Source organism: Magallana gigas, chromosome 10 (assembly GCF_963853765.1).
Source record: "Magallana gigas chromosome 10, xbMagGiga1.1, whole genome shotgun sequence".
NCBI lineage: Eukaryota > Metazoa > Mollusca > Bivalvia > Ostreida > Ostreidae > Magallana > Magallana gigas.
In genome coordinates this window covers 25770262-25789950 of record NC_088862.1, presented here as the reverse complement: position 1 = coordinate 25789950, position 19689 = coordinate 25770262, and the positions used below count along the sequence as shown (strand labels likewise).

At 32.6% G+C, this 19689-nt stretch overlaps 2 protein-coding genes across 2 annotated transcripts; both read right to left on the bottom strand.

Moving 5' to 3' along the window:
- Positions 1-3199: 3199 nt before the first annotated feature.
- On the bottom strand, positions 3200-8205 carry LOC136272285 (uncharacterized). The gene is made up of 6 exons (XM_066073641.1): positions 8002-8205; positions 7695-7784; positions 6742-6798; positions 4684-5007; positions 4191-4232; positions 3200-4027 (listed from the first exon to the last, which is right to left on the bottom strand). Exons 2-6 carry the CDS (start codon positions 7696-7698, stop codon positions 3423-3425), a joined length of 1032 nt encoding a protein of 343 aa, XP_065929713.1. The 5' UTR covers positions 7699-7784; positions 8002-8205; the 3' UTR covers positions 3200-3422.
- A 7765-nt stretch (positions 8206-15970) lies between these two features.
- LOC105331481 (troponin C, slow skeletal and cardiac muscles) lies at positions 15971-18610 on the bottom strand. Its single transcript, XM_011433700.4, has 2 exons — positions 18460-18610; positions 15971-17611 (listed from the first exon to the last, which is right to left on the bottom strand). Exons 1-2 carry the CDS (start codon positions 18549-18551, stop codon positions 17401-17403), a joined length of 303 nt encoding a protein of 100 aa, XP_011432002.3. The 5' UTR covers positions 18552-18610; the 3' UTR covers positions 15971-17400.
- Between the last annotated feature and the right edge of the window lie 1079 nt (positions 18611-19689).

Below are 19689 nucleotides of genomic sequence, written 5' to 3'. Positions count from 1 at the left end.
CAAAATTATGATTTAAACTTTAAAAAAAAGAAAACAAAGAAGCATCAAATGAAATAGGAAAACATGACATATATTGTCGGCGATTTTTTTCTTCTAAAAAGTTTGAAACAGCACAAAATGTTGATGTTTTTGTTCCGGTTTGGCTTTTTTGTTTTGTTTTGTTTTGGGTTTTTTTTCTTTTTCTTTTTTTTTTGGGGGGGGGGGGAGGGGGGTTGTTTCTTTGTTTGTTTTTGGTTGGGTTTTTTTTACTAGGATATAAATACATAAGTCTATTAAAGGAGTGAATCCAATATTTATTAGCTTTATGCGATATAAAATGGTTTGGGGCAGTTTACGCTTCAGAAACCTGGAATTGGTTCATAAAAAAGCGTAAACTGTTCAAATTTTAAGCCTTTAATATAATTATAAAAGTAATAAATATTGAATTTATTGCTTATCATTTAATGTTTTGCTTATAATTGTAGATAAAAACAGTCATTTGACTGACATCAACTTGTACAAAATACAAACGTAACGTTTAGCGAATTGATACGTTTTCTGACGTCAGTCTTACTATGACGTAGAAAACATTCTTTATACGATATAAAATATTTTTTTAGCCAACCAGAAACGCGTTACAGGTAGAATTAAATTATAAGAAGAGAAATAAATAATAAATGCAATCTTTATTTCTTATCAAAAGCACAAACACGATTTGAATATGCAATCCATTACATGTACATTAATAGAAGGTTAAACCCATGCAATATCTAAAAAGAGTATTATGCAAGCAACTACATCTAAACAAAAACAAAAAGTAGTATAAGGACAGGTACACCTATCTGAATTGACCTTGAAAGTCCGTTTACACCTGGGCATAAACAATTTCGTCAGACAGTATCACTTAATAATTTTTTGGCCTTCACATGGATGAAAAACTGGGGCAGTGACTCGCTAGTTTCACAGGTTGCAGACTTTATCGAGGTCAAGCTCCTTCCTGTGCAAGTGGCATTTTACATTATCTCTAACAGAAGTGCATCCATTAAATTAGTTTTTTGCACTGAAGAAAAGAACTTTTTTATAGTGATGTATGATTTCCTCATCATCTGATCATTCCATATTCAAATGGCTCTATTTTTGATTACTCAAGGAATGTGTTATTCTTGAACAAATCCGGTCGGTTTTGCACTTACTGATATCTATTATTTTTATTGTCTTTATTATGTCTACCGTCATAGTTTCAACCATTGACTATTGTTACTTTTGAGTTTGATATTGAAGATCACTTTGTGTTATCAATTATTATGTTGAAAAGAGCCTTGAGCTGTATTTTTTATAATTTTATTTTGCTGCAAAAACCTGCTAGTATGCTAAGTCTGCATTTAACTTAAACTTTTATCATATATAAGATTTTAAAAAATCATTAATTTTTGGCAGTAGAAAGATTTCTCTTCTAAGGTATATATAGCAGTTCAATTTTTGTACAAGACGACAATAATTCAATTTAGCTTTAATTAAATCCTCTTAACGGCTTTTCCTACAAAAATAAGGCTAACAGAAATTCTAAAAACATGCTATTTTTGTCATTTTAGTTGGAAATAAAATTTTCGTAAAAAAAATTCAGCATGAAAATTGCAGCTCAAATTGCTTTAAGATTGAATAACATTTGTGCCCAACCAGCGAACAATAAAATATTTTTAAATTAATTGTGTTTGTGTTTTGACAGTGGATTATGGTACATTCAGAACATAATATTCAATGGTAGTTCTGTTGTGTTAAAACTGCCAAGTAATGTATATGACCAATACCCACACTTTGAAAGAATTGGGATTTAATTTTTATGTACATTCAGTGAAGAAAAACTTTTACTAACTAAATTTATTTTTTATTGCAACGTCGAGGTAAATTAACAATGTAACAATTTCCCTTTATATTAGCAATATTTTTAGTATAAAAGTGTGAATTTTATAACAAATCACTTCGATATATTATATTTTCAAATTCATTAATTCGACATATACAGAGGTTGAAATTGTGTTTGCCAGGCTTAAAGGGGCATGGTCACGATTTTGGTCAAAAATGTATTTTTTCGATTTTAATGTTTACAATGCTTCAGTAAGGCATTAATAATAGGCAACCAAAATTTGAGTGTCATTTGTTCAGTTATAAGTGAGTTACAGAGCTTACAATTCTTCGCTATGTAAACAAAGGCTTTGTTTACATTTTGAATGTTGAAGTTAAAAATTCCCGTTCAGACCAAAAATGAATGTATTAATCGTTAGGAGCTGTTTATTTATGCTTAAAACGAATAAGAAGATAGACAAATCAGTTTGAAAAAGATTTTTACTGGTATATTGAACCTATGTAAACAAAAACAGGGCACGAGCCTTGTTAACTTGACGAAGAATTGTGAGCCCTGTATCTTGCCTAAAGCTCGTCGACTGGCACCAAAATTTCATTTGATCATTAGAAATGCATTTCTAAAGCATTGTAAATAATAAAAACAGAAACATAAAATTTGACAAAAATCGTGACCATGCCCCATTAAAACCATGAAGCATTCCATGATAAAAACTATGAAATAAAATAATACTCGAATTCCGGTACCAGCCGCGAAATATCAGAGCTTTACACTATTATATAATAAGAAGGGTTGCAACAAATTAACAATCAGATTTGCCTAAAATTCATAGATATGATTTTTTTAGTTCATTAGTAATCTATTATTTATTTATTAAAGTAAAAATACAAGTATTTTACCGTCAAAATTCTGGTAATTTACTATTTTTTTTACATAGGGCTCTTTTTCTAAAGAATATCAAAACCGTCTTCAGATGGTCACGACAATCAAGTCCCCTTAAATCCATTGCCAGGATTCTTATTTTTTCTATCGAATACATTTATTTTTAAATGGTTTGGTATTAATACAGCCATGACATAATGTTCACATATTTAATGAAACAATCATAAATGGGCTTCATTTCAAAAATATTTCAAGAAGAAAAAATGATGAGCAAATTATTACATTTATTACACCATGTCCTCATATTTTGGCATTGCAAAAATAGTCCTTAATATCATTTCTGCCGCTTGTAGATTTCTGTTTTTATTGAACGATTGCTGCAAGATGCATGTGAATATTGAGCTATAGTACCCAATTGCAAAAAAGTATATTTGACGGAAAGTGTTCCTATAAGGTCTTTATTTCATGCACATTAGGTAGTTGTTTGTGATGAGCTTTATTTTCCAGTTCATATAATAATTCACAAATATTTGTAAATATAATGTTGTGCAGCTTCATTTAAGAAGTCTTTATAATGCTGAAAATATGTAAAAGAAAATAAACAGAAATGAAAATATTGCAATCCGCCTTGTTGCTTTGTAAGTCCATTAGGAAAATTTGGAATACAATGAAAGGGGGGGGGGGTGCAATACTTTAGTTTTCATGCACATTTGAGAGAGGACCACAAAAGGGGTACCAAACGACCACAATACTTACAGATGGTCGTATTTTGGGTTTGTAAATCAATCACTCTTTCGTTCTTTAAGTACAATAAGAAGCCGCGAAAATGAATCGAATTTTTCTCCAATTTGATTCCATCTCCTTTTTCAAGGAATGAATAACCCACACTGCTTTCATGTCGTTGTGTTTGGTTATAAACTTTTTTCTCATGTTGGCTGCTAGTGTCTATATAGAAATTGAGAAAATTATGTGATGACCTAGCAATCACAAAAGTATTGTTCCAGTCTTTGAATCTAAACATGTCGTTTGGTGTTGGTGCATAAACATATTCAGACAAGTTCACTGGTGTAAGTAGTTTCGATGCTTCAAAAGAAAAAACGCAACCTGGTCCTGTTCTTTGCATACTGCATAATTCAGTTCCTGGTGATTCGGAGGGTTTGATGTATACAGGAATTTGATGTGAACACTGGTACTGTGGTTTTAATCTCGTTCTTTGGTTTTGTTTTTCTCCTCCGCATTCAGCTTTCTTTGAGATATGTTGAGAATTCTTTGTGTTTTTAATGTTTGGTTTACGTGAAGTGCTTACTAAAAAAAATCATAATTTAAAAATAAATGATCCAGTTATGCATGTATAGAGATGATATATTGTATTAAAGAAAACTTAATTGAATTGTATCATTGTCTTCTACTGTGCAAAGTACAAAAGTGTAATAACAATCATTTTTTTTAAAATACATTAGATACATACCTTGATTTGTAAATAAATATGGTACTGCTATGTAACCAAACACTGGAAAGATAACAAAATTTAGATTTCATCTCATGAACATTAATAGTCAAATCAAATGTTCAACAGCTTTACACATATGCAGGCATCTTGAAAATCAGGAAACTAAGAATTGACATGGAAAAAATCCTACAGTGATTTAGATACCAATATTTGGTAACCCCATCAATTGCTAAACTATGATTCGGTTACCTGTAAATGATATCATATTATCAGATTTCTCTTTTTGGTTTGGAATTTTTTTTATATGACTAATATCAATTCTCATTTAGGTCTTTAATTACAATTATTGTTTTCTTTGAAATTGAGGTCTTATTGGTAAAACTTCTCTTTCATATTGAGACTTACATGTATGTCTTATTGGTAAAAGTTCTCTCTCAAACTGAGGCTTATCTCTTAGGGTTAAAAAAACAATAAAATTAAGCATTTTACTTATATTAATCGCTAAAAATACCTTCTGGATTCTCTCTATCAACCATTTCGGATTTGTCGTTTTCAACAAAGGTTTGTTGTCTTCCTGTTTCCACATTTTGAATGTACGTTTCTTCTTTGAGTTTATCACTGCTTTTGTTTATACTTTTATATGCACTTCGGGCGTTCTTTGAAACATAACATTGGTCACTTTTTTCATACGTTTGCTGATTTCGTAGATGATGGATACGGTGTCTCGCAGGTACATCTTTCTTCTGTTCTTGGTAGATTTCTCGAAGATCGTCATCCTGTACGATTTCGTAGTAATTGCAGATATCCTCTTGATTGGATAAGTCTACGTATGATTCTGAAGGAAAATAGTGTGGCTATATATAACAGTTTGTGCTATGCATTCTCATGAGGTTTTGAAATCTTTACATTTTAACACTTTTATGCAATTAAGCTTAATATATATGGACTTTGAAAGTATCAATTTTTTAATTATCATTTTCTTGACTCGTTTCGCAATTGTTGTGCTATACAGTTTAATAGTTTTTTTTCACGATTCAACACAATCATTATTATAGAATTTACTATTTTCTCTCTCTCTCTCTCTCTCTCTCTCTCTCTCTCTCTCTCTCTCTCTCTCTGGCACGTAGCATCCATCTTTTGAAAGGGGGTAGGTTCATCCAAAATAAAATCGTGACAGGCCAATTAAAAAAAAACAGGTTCGAAGCATTTCTACTTTCACTTCCATTTATTACATGTACATGCTCCCATAAAAGAGTGGGGGCATATTCAACTTCTTGTATGTAAATTTAAAGAAAATGTCTGTTGCCAAAAGAATTAGGATGGGGGGGGGCAGTCCCCAGTCCCCCCCCCCCCCTACACCTGATGCTACATGCCTATCTGTCTGCATCATTTTGTAACGTACATATTGCATAAAGTTATAAAGTCAACAGGTCAATCATGCTTTTTACAGTCGATCATGTATTCACCATACACGCTTCTTTTATTTTACGTTGAGAATATTCACTTGTTTCTCTTGAGTCAATGTCGTAGGAAATATATGTGCAAAAATTACACTGGCGACACAAATATGAATAAGGTTTGAAAACTATAGATATCAAATGGCTTGCATGATCTTACATGGCTTTTTTTTTAACTCGTCTTGGAGAGTTTTTCTTTTCTTTTATTATTGTTAATATACAGAAGATAAAACTTAATATCCATATTTTCTCTGTAGTTTAAAGACGGTGTAGATATTAAATAAGAATGTTTTTATGAATTGTTATGCTTATAACAGTAAAGTTTTAGATAATATTTATTTCTTCCTCTTATTTTGTAATACTTGGCATATTATTTCATAAAAATTTTAGAAACATGAACTGATCTTAATAAAACGCATTTACCTGTTTCACTTAATCATTTATAGGAATTATGATTAGAAACTAATGAAAAGTTCAGATTGACTGATCTCACAATTATTATAAATCGAAATCGAAAAAAAAATGAGTAAACCCTTTAGAAAGCCTAGGTAGTAATCAGATTAGCCATCAAATCTACTAGTAAAATTTTTCAATATTATGCTTTTTAAAATTTAGACTATTAGAACCATTTAAACAAGATCTTGGACTTTCAGTAGGATGTAATAATCTATTTCTTGCATCAAAATAAGTTAAAATGACGCTGGTTTCAAGCGACATATACACCGATTGCGTAGTCTTCGCTCAAAAGCCAGACAAATCCTGTTGATTTCAAAGAGCCACGGCCGAGTGGCCTACAATGAAAAATACAGGCCTTCGTCACTTTGCCGTTTGACACAACTACCTGAAGTCCAAGCTCTTGTAAAAATGGTTCTAATTAGCCAAGAAAAAATCCAGATATTTCAGTTTTTAAAATTTGATTTTTTTTTCTATATCTTTATACAGAGTTCAGAGATCGATAGTCTAAATATGGCATTGATCATACAGTCTTCTTTACAAAGTGGCTTTAAAAAAAACACATCTAAAATGGTTTCATATGCTAAAACAGGGCTTACATGTAATGATTTGTTGAGTCAAAGATGCGATTGGGTTTTTTTTTTATTTATTGGTATTACCTTTGACATGTATATAAGGCATGTCTATTTGGAACCTTTCTCCGGCTAAACAGGCACCTGCGAAAATCAAAAGTGTCAGTTAACGTTTCCATTCAAATGGGGGAAAAACGAGCATGTCTATGCGAACATTTGCCAATGAATTTATATCTAAGTGGGATTTTTTTTAGTTTGCCTGACGTCATGTTCCACTTCTGTGTTGATTTCAAGATTTATATTATTACCACTAACACATATGTCACCTATACAGCTAGGTCTTTAGGTCACCGTGTATATGGCTAAAACCGCATCATTTGTAATAGTTTAACTTGCCTACATATACGAAAAAAAAACACGTAAAGCCAAAATGTTCATGAATATTATCGTTATAATTGTTACAATTTGTGAAGGTGTCAATATGTTTGAATTCAGTGTTTTAAATGCATTTTCAAAACTTTAAATAATGATGATTACGTCTCAATACCTTGTCAATATAAATATCAATATTTTTGTATATAAAACAATATATCTAATCCTTATTCATTATTTTTATACATGATATAAAGTATGTTGAAAATTATCTAAAGGTTGCTTCTACATAAAATAAAGTGTTGTAAACATTGATTAATTAGCAAATGTATACAGGTATAAGCAGATATATATCTAGTATATAGTAGTTTATGATAAATGGCGTTCCACTTTTGAGTTTTGAGTTATTTACTTGAATAAGTGGATGAAACTGTTTAACGATTTTGCTTTAAACTACGATTTGTAACAGTGTAGTTTTACCCAGGACATATATAAATCTATGACAAAAAAATCAAAGATGAATTTATCAAAGAAATTTCTACTGTGGGTTTGAATCAAATTACTTTTTTATGTAAACAAATACACTTCATTAAACATGTCACTGGTTGGTATGTTTTTGAAATAGAGAAAAGAGATATTAATATTAGAACTTGTAAATCAATACTTACCCATTAAGCTTCGAATCTTTATATGCAGTTTTGGGGAAATGAAAATATCCTTCTTTCTTTTTCCTCAGAATAATATTTGCAACATATGACCTATAATACAAAACTATACCATTCGAATTTTTTTCATTCAAAAAATTCTAAACTGAATAAAACAATGAAAAAAGGTAGCAATTCAATTTTTTTTGTTAATCGATTTTTCCTCTTCAAAAGATTCTAATGTAAAAGGTAGTAAGTCAATTTTTTTTTCATCTTTTATCTGCAAACTGTTGAATTAATCTTATAATTAATTAACTAAAAGAAATGCTACCTGTGTTGTCATTGCTCTGAAGAAAAAACTAGAATTCAGATTCAGATTCAAACATAATGCAGCAATGGATACCATCCACTCATCAACTAAAATCTAAATGACTCGGGCTACAGTCGCAGCCACAAAAACTGACGTGGAATTTGTCCTGACTCTCCATTGATAAATGACCAGTATCTGTTATAATTTTTACCTTCTTCTTCTTTAATTTCCTGTGCAATGTGAATACATGTACCACATCGGGTTCAAAGTTCAAAATACCACATCGGGTTCAAAGTTCAAGACGCTTACTCGACCATAATTTTTTTAGTCTCTTAAATGATCACTCATGTACATGTGATATTGATACAATCATATAAAACGTTTTTGTCGCGAGAAAATCATTAAAATATTTGTATTGTTTGACAAATTTTTATTTATAAATACTCCTACCAAATAATTATTTTCTTTCTTCTTTTTTATTTTAATCGAAGAAATACTTGGCTTGTTTTTTACTACACTGTAGTAGTAAACGTACGGCTCTTTACGAAAAATGTCTTTTTTTTTTTAAATATACTTTACTTTTAATAATAAATGTTTGAAGTTTGCTTTTAAAATGATTTCTTTCTTCTCTTTTTTTATTGTTAAACACCTATATATCTGTCAAGTCTTGAAAATATTCGTAAAATTTGCTCTTGTTCAGTTCTATCTTGTTTTCATTCAATTTAGTTTTGCTTTATCAAAAAAGGAGTCAAAGTTTACTTAGCTTGCCGAATCTGGAGTAGGTTTTTTTTTTTGTATATTTTTTGAAAAGAAAACCCACCAAAATGTTTGTTTTTTCTGTTATCAATCAAAACGATAATCATTTGTTTAATGTGAACTTATGAATTTTACCTAAATGCTAAAGTGAACTGCATGAAAATATAATTTCTGTATTTTGGGCGAAGGGGAGGGGGGAGTTGAGGACGTGTAAGTATAATGTAATTTTTAATTTTTCAAATTATCATTTGGTATTGGAAAGATGATTTTCTTTCTACATATTAATATGTTTTTTAATGATTTATTTTGATGTTTTCTTTAAAACGGCAATAGTATTACTTTTATGATAAGCCCATGTGTTAAGAAATACAAAACCGAGACAAGATTGTGGTTTTGTTCTCATTTATATTAAACATTTGTTTTTATGCAAACCTGTTATAATTATGATAGCTCATAGCATGAAATTAATAAATGTGTTTGTTTTTTAAAGCCCAGGTTCAAGGATAAAACTGCATGTAACTGGGGTTTTTTTTGTTTCGCCATTAATTCAATTGTTGCGAGTTGTGTATGTGACACAAGAATTCATATCAGAGGCCAAAGACACTGCACTCTATAGTTTCCATAGAATAATTCCCCGTTGAACCCTTTTAATTGTTTTTGAGTCATGAAAATTTATAACTCACTTAGTGGCATAAGCGGCAGAAGCTGTAATAACTATGCATTGTATTGAATTAATGACTCCGGTGTGTTTACCCGAGTTGTACAAGCCGCCCCTAATGACTTTACGGCAGTTTTGTCCGCTTCTATCTAAAGTTGACAAAGTCCAAGTTCTACGTTAATTAAAGTGGAATAACACACCTGGAAATTTAAAAAAGTCACTCAAATAAACAGTTAATTATTTGAAAGATGTAATGATAAATAAACTGTACATATGTCAAATAAGCGAAAAATTTTGCATATTGGGCATGAAAAATGAATATCTAAAAAATTAGATTCAGTAAGTAACGTAAAATAAAAAGAGTCCATACGGGATTCAAACTCGGGATGTACGGATCACAAGCCCGACTCCTTATCCATTCGGCTAAAAAGTATGTTGATATATATTTCGCCGTCGAGAAAATCCTTTTAATCATACAAGATGTCGTTTCGATCAGAGGTCAGCCATTTTGTGACGATGTGTTATTCCACTCTAACTATGCCAATATATCATTTTTATTTTATTTTAAACTGTAAGCATTCTTTTTATGAAAAATTCTAGATGTATGGAATTAAGGTCTATATGAAACTGCAAATGGAAATTCAAAACCATCTTAAATTTAAAATTAAGTATAAACCAGATCGAGTAAACGTTGGCCGTATATGTAGTTACTCAATACGTACTTGTTCTATTATTACATTCATGACACGTTTTAAGGTTAAGAGAGTTTAAAACTATCTATAACAATTTAGATTGTTGTAGTTAAGTTTACAAATCTTTGACTTTAAACTTTAAATGCAACAATTGGAAAAGGTAATTTACGTTGAAATTAAGCGTCACTGAAAGACCATGTATAAGTTATCGATGAACATATCATTGATGCAGTTTATCGGCCGATGAATGGCACATGACATCTCTTTCTGCCAATTATTGGCGGGGAAAGCTTTATCTCGTAGGCATCAGACTTGTTACTTTCTAAATAGCCAGATATCATGATGTTTTATCAGGAATGTGTTTTTCTTAGAAGTTCTCCTATCGCAGGAGGAAATTACCCCGGTCAAGACATTGGCTTTATGTTATCATATGCTTGTCCGTTCACCTTGTCCTTCAACTGAGCGAAAAACATTGATACCAGAAAAAAATAAAAACAAATCTTTTCGGTGCCAAGATTGGTTTAAACGTTTCCGATATAGAATTCTTCACTTCCATCGTATTTACATCGAAAGCGAATATTAACTCTCTCTCTCTCTCCGCAAACAAATTTTGAACTATGAGGACGCTTTCTTCAATTATTCTCCTTGTGGCTGCATTTGAACTTTCTGTTTGCAAATTAATTGGTGCAAATGTTGATGAAGACCATGGCATTGTTTTCGATTTGTCGGCGAAAATCGACACTCTCCTCACCACTGTCAAGAAAATGGAAGACCAAATGAAAATCAAAACAGACCCTGATCTTCTTCGAGACAGTATGTACCATTTTCAAAGAGAGAAATCCCTGCTTCTAGAAATAGCTCAGACACAGAGCCTTCTTTTCCAAGAGGTCCAAGAACAAGCCCAACAGCAGCGGGAAATTTTCGACGAAATTTTACGACAATCGGAAGATGGAAAAAATGCGTTGGAAGACTTCCGGTCTCAGCTGTCAAAGCAAACAAGAGTGTTAAAAACATTAAAGAAAAAGCCAACAGCAAAATGATGTTCGGGAAAATTGTGTACAGAAAATTGTGTGTTGATTTGCTTTGATTTGTATATCATTTGTATGGATATTTGTAATCCAACGGTTGTTTTGGTAAGTTTATAATGCAAGAGATTCCGGACTCAAAATCGTTATAGAAGACTTTGTGATATTGTTATTAATAAGTAGATATTGTTAATAGGTTTGCGATTAGAAATATATATAAACGGAAGCACGTGTAATATAGACTTTATTGATTATTGTTTTTATGGATGTAAGCTAGACTGCAATACAAAGCTATATTTTAATGTACAATGAATTCTGTTAAAACAAGAGACATAAAATGGGTTATTTCTCTCAGTTTACAATGTTTCTGTTAGGATTTTTTTTTCATTTTATTGAAATTATTGAAATGAAAACACGATTATATTTATAAAAACTGAAATCACATAAGGTAATTTTATGTAACTGTTATGTGGTCAGATCAGAAAATATAAAACTCTGTGTACTCATCTAAGATAATGTTTTCCGCCGTCCGATGGAGTTATTAGTATAATATATGTTTGTTACATTAAAAGTTTAAAATTTATCAATTTAAACTTCACTATAACAGTTTTAGTTAAGTTTAAATTGATAAATTTTAAACTTTTAATGTAACATATTCTTTATCTTAGAATTTCTCCCAATCAGTGTATTATACACAGGTACGTACATGCAGCATTAGGCGGAGCACGGAAATTAATATTGTAGACACATTTTAAAAGTTCAAAAAAAAAAGAAAAAAAATTCATTGTTATGTACTCATGCGCACAGACAAACTTCCACATATCCTTAATCTTCTGCCAAGGTCAGGCGAAGCTGCTGAAAGCACGTTATTAGAATGTATCATATCAATTTTATCTATAATGAATACTAATTCAAATTATTGATAAAATTATGATTACCGCTGTCCTCAATCGATAACAACTGAAATTGAGTCATATTTCATGATACAAGATTCCGAATTAAAATTTTTAACTAAAAATATATGTGTCATCCCAAGTTGATGAGTTGAAATGGAAGTGATTTCCCGTGATTGGTGAATATGTTACACAACAATTGTTTTCAAATATGTGTGAGAAACGACCAAAGGAAATTGCCACAAGTTTCTAATATAAGGTAGAAGATATCAAACTACTGCTTTTTATGAAATCAGATTTGGGGGATGGGGGTATACATGTAAAGGTATTTCTAAGTGATGTGATGCTTTTATCATGATGGTATCATGTAGATGTATGTAGTATTGAATAAGGTTTCTTATTAAAGGAAGTTGAACAGCAATTGACTTCTATAAAAATAAGTGTATACATGTATGTGATATTGACTCCTAAGCTATAAATTTGCTCGGAAACGACGTGTGGCAGATTAATTAATCAATTAATTAATTAATTAACTTGGTGTAGGATGTCCTGGTAATTCGTCATCACGTGTTAAGGCGGATTAGCGCAATAATTTGACGAAAACCTTTCGAGGCGTGCGCATTTATTTGAACGTATAAAAACATAACTATTTCAATGAGCTGTCATACATCAGCCAGCTTATGTTGTCAGTGTAGGTAAGTCCCAACCAATGACAGCAACATGTTAGGTGTCCAGGGAACGTAGTGGACAATGGACTCGCTTATCATCCGCTGCGACCCGAGTTCGATCCCCGTGATCGACAGTTACTAAATGTGATAGGGTATGGCGGTCGCCCGCGCTTGGACACGTTGGTTTTCTCCGGGCACACGTTACATGTATCATTTCTTACGCGGATCCGAAAAAAATTTCCAGGGATACTTTTGTTTTCCGGGGAGGGGGCATATTTACGGAGTTTTTGCTATGTGAGTTTGATTCATTTAATTTTCCAGGGGGGGGGGGTGGTTCTGGACCCCTCACCCCTCCCCCTTTAATTTTTTTTAGATCCGCGTATGAATTGTGGGCAATTGAAATGAAGTTCGAATTAAAAAGGGCGAAAAAAATAATACAAAAGTAATTAAGCAATGACAGGCAATGCAAGATGCACGTGTATTTAATAAAGTCACTCTTGACATGTATTAACCGCATATTAACAACATTTTTAAGACTTTATTATTACATCAGGACAAAACGAAATGTCCATACAAAACGATCTTTATTACGCCATTCAAAATAAAGTTTTTTTCACATCAAATTTTTAATGCGCGTATTGTTGTATTGCATTTCAAATTTCATTATTTTTTGTACTAAGCAGTACGTTTGAAATACTAGATCGCATAGTACTTTAAGGTGGCTCACTACACCGTGGAATATTTTTTCAAAAATTTAATTAAGTTAACATGAACAAAAGCTCCAGGTATCTGCGGTTCAGAAGCCCAATACTTTAACCACTGAGCTACGACGATATACAACCCAATCGAACGATATAAACAGTTTAACAAAACATTTAAATCGCCATCTTGTGACGTAGTGTCTAAAAGTATACGTGAAGGTGTAGTGAATTACCTTAAAGTCGTTATATTACGAAATAATAAGTCGTACAAACGGCATCAACCGAGTTGTACGAAGGACTAAGTCGTACAAATGAAAGACTAAGTCTTGGATACGATATGTATCGATTTTGTAATGTGTGGTCCAATAATTTTTTTAATTCTTCAATTGCTAAATATTCGGGCTTTATTGGATTTAATAACCCCCGGCCTTATTTGATCCCTTCATGATACTAAAAGACTGATTCCTTAAACACTAGTACAGTGTACATTGTACATGTATTCCTTAAATAATTTATGTGCGTCAATATAAAGTCGTCTGTAAATGATATATAAAATGAAATGAATTAACACAGCATCAATTTTCACGTGGAATAACCTCGACATGCTATGAAAAAGCAACATTTATTGTGTATTATTACAATACATATCAAGCGGGTGTTGGCCCCAGGGTAACATGTAGACATAATTTATAACATACACACATAGCGGTTAACGTGGAAATGGGTGCCATTAATTTCTTTCAGGTTTGTCTGCATTTCATTGCAATATATTTGTACTTATAAATTTCAGGAACGTAGCACCCCTTCCCCCACTTTTACTCGCGCAGCAAACATGTTTTCTTGTAGAAAATTAAATCTATACAGAACTGTAGCTAGTGTACCGGGGTGGCGGGGGGGGGGGGGGGACGGACCGTTGAGCTACAGTTCCGTCCTTACAAAAATTGTATATTTATTGCAACTCTTTTGTGCGCAATAAATATACATTTTTTCCGCGGTCCGTCAACCCGAATTTTCCGCGGAGCTACAGTTCTGCCCCTAATTTTGAAGAAGTCCCCATCCCCAACCCCAACCCCACTTTTTAGAATAACATATCAAAAACTGTAGTAAACTAGATAAAATTAACAATCGAGTAGAAGTTTTTAGGCTTGAGGTGGTGTTTTTTTGTTTTTTTTGTTTGTTTTTTTTTTTGGGGGGGGGGGGTGGCTTGTCAAGATTTCGGATAATTTTACCCCCTCCCCCAACACATTGAAAAACGACGTAATGTTACTGGGACTAATAGTATTGATGGTTCCAGTTTGCCATTTACATCTTACGTGTATATCGAAATGAAAAAAAAATGCGTTTTCCCATTAGATGTCATGAATGAAAATTTTAACGTAATGATTAGTCTAGCAAATCAATTTGAATTAGATCTAAGGTTACAGAAATTAACAGAACTTGCAAATTTGTCTGATAAGTACTGCAACAGGGCTAAAACAATTTTTACAGAACGATTAAATTCAATACATGCATTCTTGCAACAAAAAAGAAGTATTCCAATGGATAAAGAAGCTAACAAGCAAAGCAGGAAATATACATAAACCATAAATCGCTCACGTATTCATGTACGTTATATATATGGCCGAGAAGTAAAGGAACGGTAACTCTTGCTTCTACTCCGCGCACTTGAAGGTGTTTACTTATTTGTCCTAAAATTCTAAAGTTAAAACAATAAAATAATTACTATGAAACTATGCTTAGCCTTTTGTCGCATAATTCGAATAAAGTAGGGGGCGAGATTCATGATAATTTAATTTTCTAAACGTAAATTTTTAAAAGAAAATGTTTGCAGCCAGAAAAACGTAGTAGCCCCCGCCCAATGCTACGTGCCCGACTTGTAAAGCGGTCAAACAATTCACTGTGTATACATGTAGCATTCTTTCGACCAAATGTACTGGCGCGTAGCATCAATTTTGAAAGTAAAAACAGCTAGCTAATAACTCCAAGCTTAAGTCTCGATAAACAGAAACATTTTTTAAAAACTAACCTCAACAATCTTTGAAATCAGCAGTGCTTCGCAGTCATGATACTTTAAATTGTTAACAGTCGGGGGGGGGGGGGGGATTTGAAGATGGGGGAGGGGGAATTCTTTTTTCTGTATGTTTGTTTTTAAAAAAGTGAGCAATGCATGTCCTTACAAATATAAAGACCATCCTCATCACATGATTGAATAAAAGAAAGATATCCCTACAAATGTATTAAAGACGGTGTTACTTAGAATTCGTTACTTTAGGATCCTCGACATCCCATGACTATAACTTTTTTTGACAGTGCGTCACAGCATGGCGATTTTAACGCAATGTGGAACAGTTTATCTAAGAAATAAGCAACGTTATTTAGTAAACATGGCGTTGTGAATAGCAATTGCTCTGCTGGCATATTCCATGATGCGCGCTAGCGCATCATGGAAAATATGCCAACAGGGCAGTTGCTATTCATAACGCCATGTTCACTAAATAATCGTTGTTTATTACTTATATTTGAATTTTACTACTTGCAAATACCCTGTATTAGCCCAGAGTTTGACATTTAGCTATTGCATCAAAAATAAACATTCAGACGGTAATGTATTTTTTTAATTCACATAGATTTGTTAACAGAATCAATGATATGTTTATTACGTTATAACAGTAATTCCTACAAAATGTCATTATAAGAAATGTTTTAATATTAATACATCAATTTTATGGAGTTGGAGAAAAACACATGATGTATCATATAGTGGTTTCATGGAAAAGTATATGACGTCTCACCTTTATGACGTCATAATATACAGACAGAGCAATTGCTATTATATAAATAAAATTGCAGTTCCTTCTTATGGACTTACAGTGGGAAATAACAATGGTTACAATGTATGCAAATATATCGCTAAAAATTGTTGTCTATCTCTGTGGCACAATCGGTTTAGCTTTGGTCTACCAATCCACAGATTCCGAGTTCGATTACCGCAGGATTTTTTTTTTCATGAGGAGAGGGAAAAAAATAAAAATATTTATGGCCATTTAATTGTCTAACACATGCTAAAAATCCACATCTTTAATTAATTTAGAATAATGGGTTTGTATGCAGAACTTTCTTCGGGTGTGTGGAGGGCCCTTGAGGTGGTATGGGAAACTATTCGATATTAACGTTGATTAACACACCTGGGAAAAGTGACTCAAATTAGCAGGAATTTTTTTGATAATGAAAGATATAATGATAAATAAACTGTACAAATGTCAAATCATTACTAGTAAGCGAAAATTTGCAGTGTGGAGATAAAAAAATTAATAAAAATAAAATAATTATTCCGGTAAGTAACAACAAAAGCCCCTGCGGGATTCGAACTCGGGATGTACGAATCACAAGTCCGACACTATGGTTAAGTCTATAAAATCTTTTTAAAAAAACAAAATGTCGTTTCGATCAGCGGTCATCCATATCGTGATGATGTGTTATTCCACCTTAAAGTTGAAAAAAGTACAATAAATTAACATTTTTAGCATTTAAATCTTGTGACGTAGTGTCTAAAAGAGTACAAGTCTTGATGTATTGAGGTACCTTAATAAAACAGTAAAAAAATGTTACAGTAGCATATATATCTGTGTGTGATATATCGCAGTTAAACTCCAATAAATCGGAAAAATAATACCATTTGTAATAAAAATTTAATGATAATACACGTATAATATATTCAAGTAACAAAGAAATTGATACAGCAATTGGCAAGCATAAAAACTCTTCTTTACAACTTTTAAAATGCAAAATTCGAATATCCTATATTGCATCAACAGATTTTGTCTATCTCTGAGCGTCCTGAGCTTAAATAAAAAAACATAAACGACTGGTACAGAATTGCGTAGCGTGTGCCAAAAAACGCACATATTCACTCAATCTTCCGCTATATAGGAAGCTGACCATGGAAATATTGACGAATATTGAGTAATGAGAGGAACGGCAGTTCTTCAAGTTAGCTCATGATTACATAGGAAATTCGGAACAATTTTCATTGATTTTTGAAGCGGCAGGATTTGATGAAGTCGTCAAAGGATAGTTTGCCGTCGCCATCTCTGTCCGCCTTCTTCATAACATCGTCCATGTCGATTTCAAGAAGCCTCATTTTGCATTCTTCAAGTGTCGTCTGCAACTCTTCCCGCGTGACGTAGCCATCTTTGTTTCTGTCAAATTTTCTGAAGATGTCCAACATTTCAGCCTCCCTGTGTACATAAATATCAAGGGTGAAATTAGATAGTGAATATCAAGAAACACATAAAATGGGAGAAAAAACAGATCTTTTGAGATAAAAGTTTTTCTTCCACGCTATCTGTAGTTTTCAGCCAAGATGCTTTGGCAAAAGTAAAAGTCACCAATGATTTTATATTGCTCATTTTCTTTTTCCAGTGAAAAAATTATCTGCATTTCTTATGAACTTTTTGTTTAATGAAAGGTAGAAATGAGGACAACTAAACACCATTCAAATTTTTCAATCATCGTTATGATATTTCATTCTCAAGAAAAAGAGAAAACGCGATTTTTTCAAGAGGCATTCTTTCCCATGGGGGTCGGTAATTAATTTAAAATCTACCGGAAGTGACCACCCCATCCCACCCCCGAAAAAGACGTTTGTGGTCAAAAGGAGGATATAGAAACGATTGATGTTGATCTACCTTTAAACAACGCAAGTAAACAACGACCTAAATGTCTCCCGATAACGTAGCATGGCCGAGGGAAATCATGTCTCATTAAAATACGAATATAGGCGTGGCTCTAGAACCGCGTACATTGGGACCATGTAAGGGTAATAAGTATAAAACCCCGATTACAGGTTTCTGGGTCTTTTGACCTGTACGTATACCACCTTAGCAAACAAAGGTTTAATTTACAGAGAAAAATGGACCCCTTGCTTTCAATCTAAAGATAAAGACTGCTAGCCGATTTCCCAAGTTTTTTGTACATCTATTTTTGTTGTACACATATCTGGTAACTTATTCCTCTAGGGTCCTGCTGTTATTAGCGCTCTCATTGTGACCTATACGAAATAAAGAATTGATGGTAAGAAACTCACGTTCTTGATTTGGCGTCCTTCTTTGCCATTTCGTTCATGTATTCCTCGAGTGTCACCTCGCAGTCCATATTGGCATCGAGGTCAACAAACATAGTCTAAAATGGAAAGGAAAATCTATTGTATTGATATTTTCTTAAATCATTTTAAATACTCAGGAACGTTTTTATTGCATATCCGTATATAGCAATGGTAATATGTTGGTAATTTGAATTGATGGCTTCCATGAAACAAGATTTTTGATGCTATTATTTTGCTTACGTTGAAATGATTATTTCTGCAATATAAATTTTAAGTAAAATATTACTGGTTTACGCCTTTAAAATTAGAACAAAAAGAATGCTTATGCAATTTCACTGCAACTGGACATTTGACTAACATCGCCTTTTTGTTCATCATATACATGTATGTATGTTGTAAAAGAAAAGTGTTTAAAATGTAGATGAGATTTTTAATACCACATCTTAGTATTTTACGAAAGTGTTACAGCATATATATTTCATGATTTAGCACATTTTTTATCTACAAAAAAAAAACCCCTCCAACTTTGACTCGTGTGGGCGGAGTGTTTTGATTTCAATGTGTCCCACAATCTTTACAAGGATTTAATAACATATCAGAGACAACACGCTCCCTGCTGTCTCCCCTCTTGAAAGCGACCCCTCGCGGGGACACATAAAATATTACGTGAGGGGTATAGGATAGGCTGATTTATTGCATGTCAAACAAAAATTGACGGCGACTTGATCCCCGCTAATGCCATTCGAAGTGTATCGACCATAGGGGAAAATTTTTACATTCTACCCAAGATATTGGAGAATGCTATGTCCCCATAGCCTATCCGATAGCAAATCTGTATAAGGCAAAACTTTGGAATTTTGCATGAACTTCCATGGAATCATGTACGATCGATTTATAGTTCATGATATTAGGATGGCTTTTTTCAGCAACAATTGAGATTTGCAATTCTGAGAATTGGCCAGTTCATGAGTTGGAAAAGATGGAATGCGATAAAATGAAACGAATATACGTGTATATTTAATATGTAGTTGCATGTTGGATTCCCCTCTATTTGACCTTGTACAGAGTTTTCTCGGTCCGTTCAACTTTCATCTGTGCATATCAATTTTAACTGCATGCTCTTGGTTACCTTTAATTTTATCATATCATATAGATTTTCTTTTAAGAGATGTGAGGAATTCTATTGTTTCGCCTTAAAAGCTTTTTCTCGGA

Bases quoted from the DNA above. Each gene is read 5' to 3' on its own strand.
- LOC136272285 (XM_066073641.1), bottom strand. The intron at 5,008-6,741 runs GTAATACCAATA...ATTTTCCTTCAG, and splicing joins GCCTTATATACATGTCAAAG to AATCATACGTAGACTTATCC. The intron at 4,233-4,683 runs GTATTTTTAGCG...TTATCTTTCCAG, and splicing joins TGATAGAGAGAATCCAGAAG to TGTTTGGTTACATAGCAGTA.
- LOC105331481 (XM_011433700.4), bottom strand. From the start codon at position 18,551: ATGTTTGTTGACCTCGATGCCAATATGGACTGCGAGGTGACACTCGAG. The intron at 17,612-18,459 runs GTGAGTTTCTTA...TTATGTACACAG, and splicing joins AAGGACGCCAAATCAAGAAC to GGAGGCTGAAATGTTGGACA.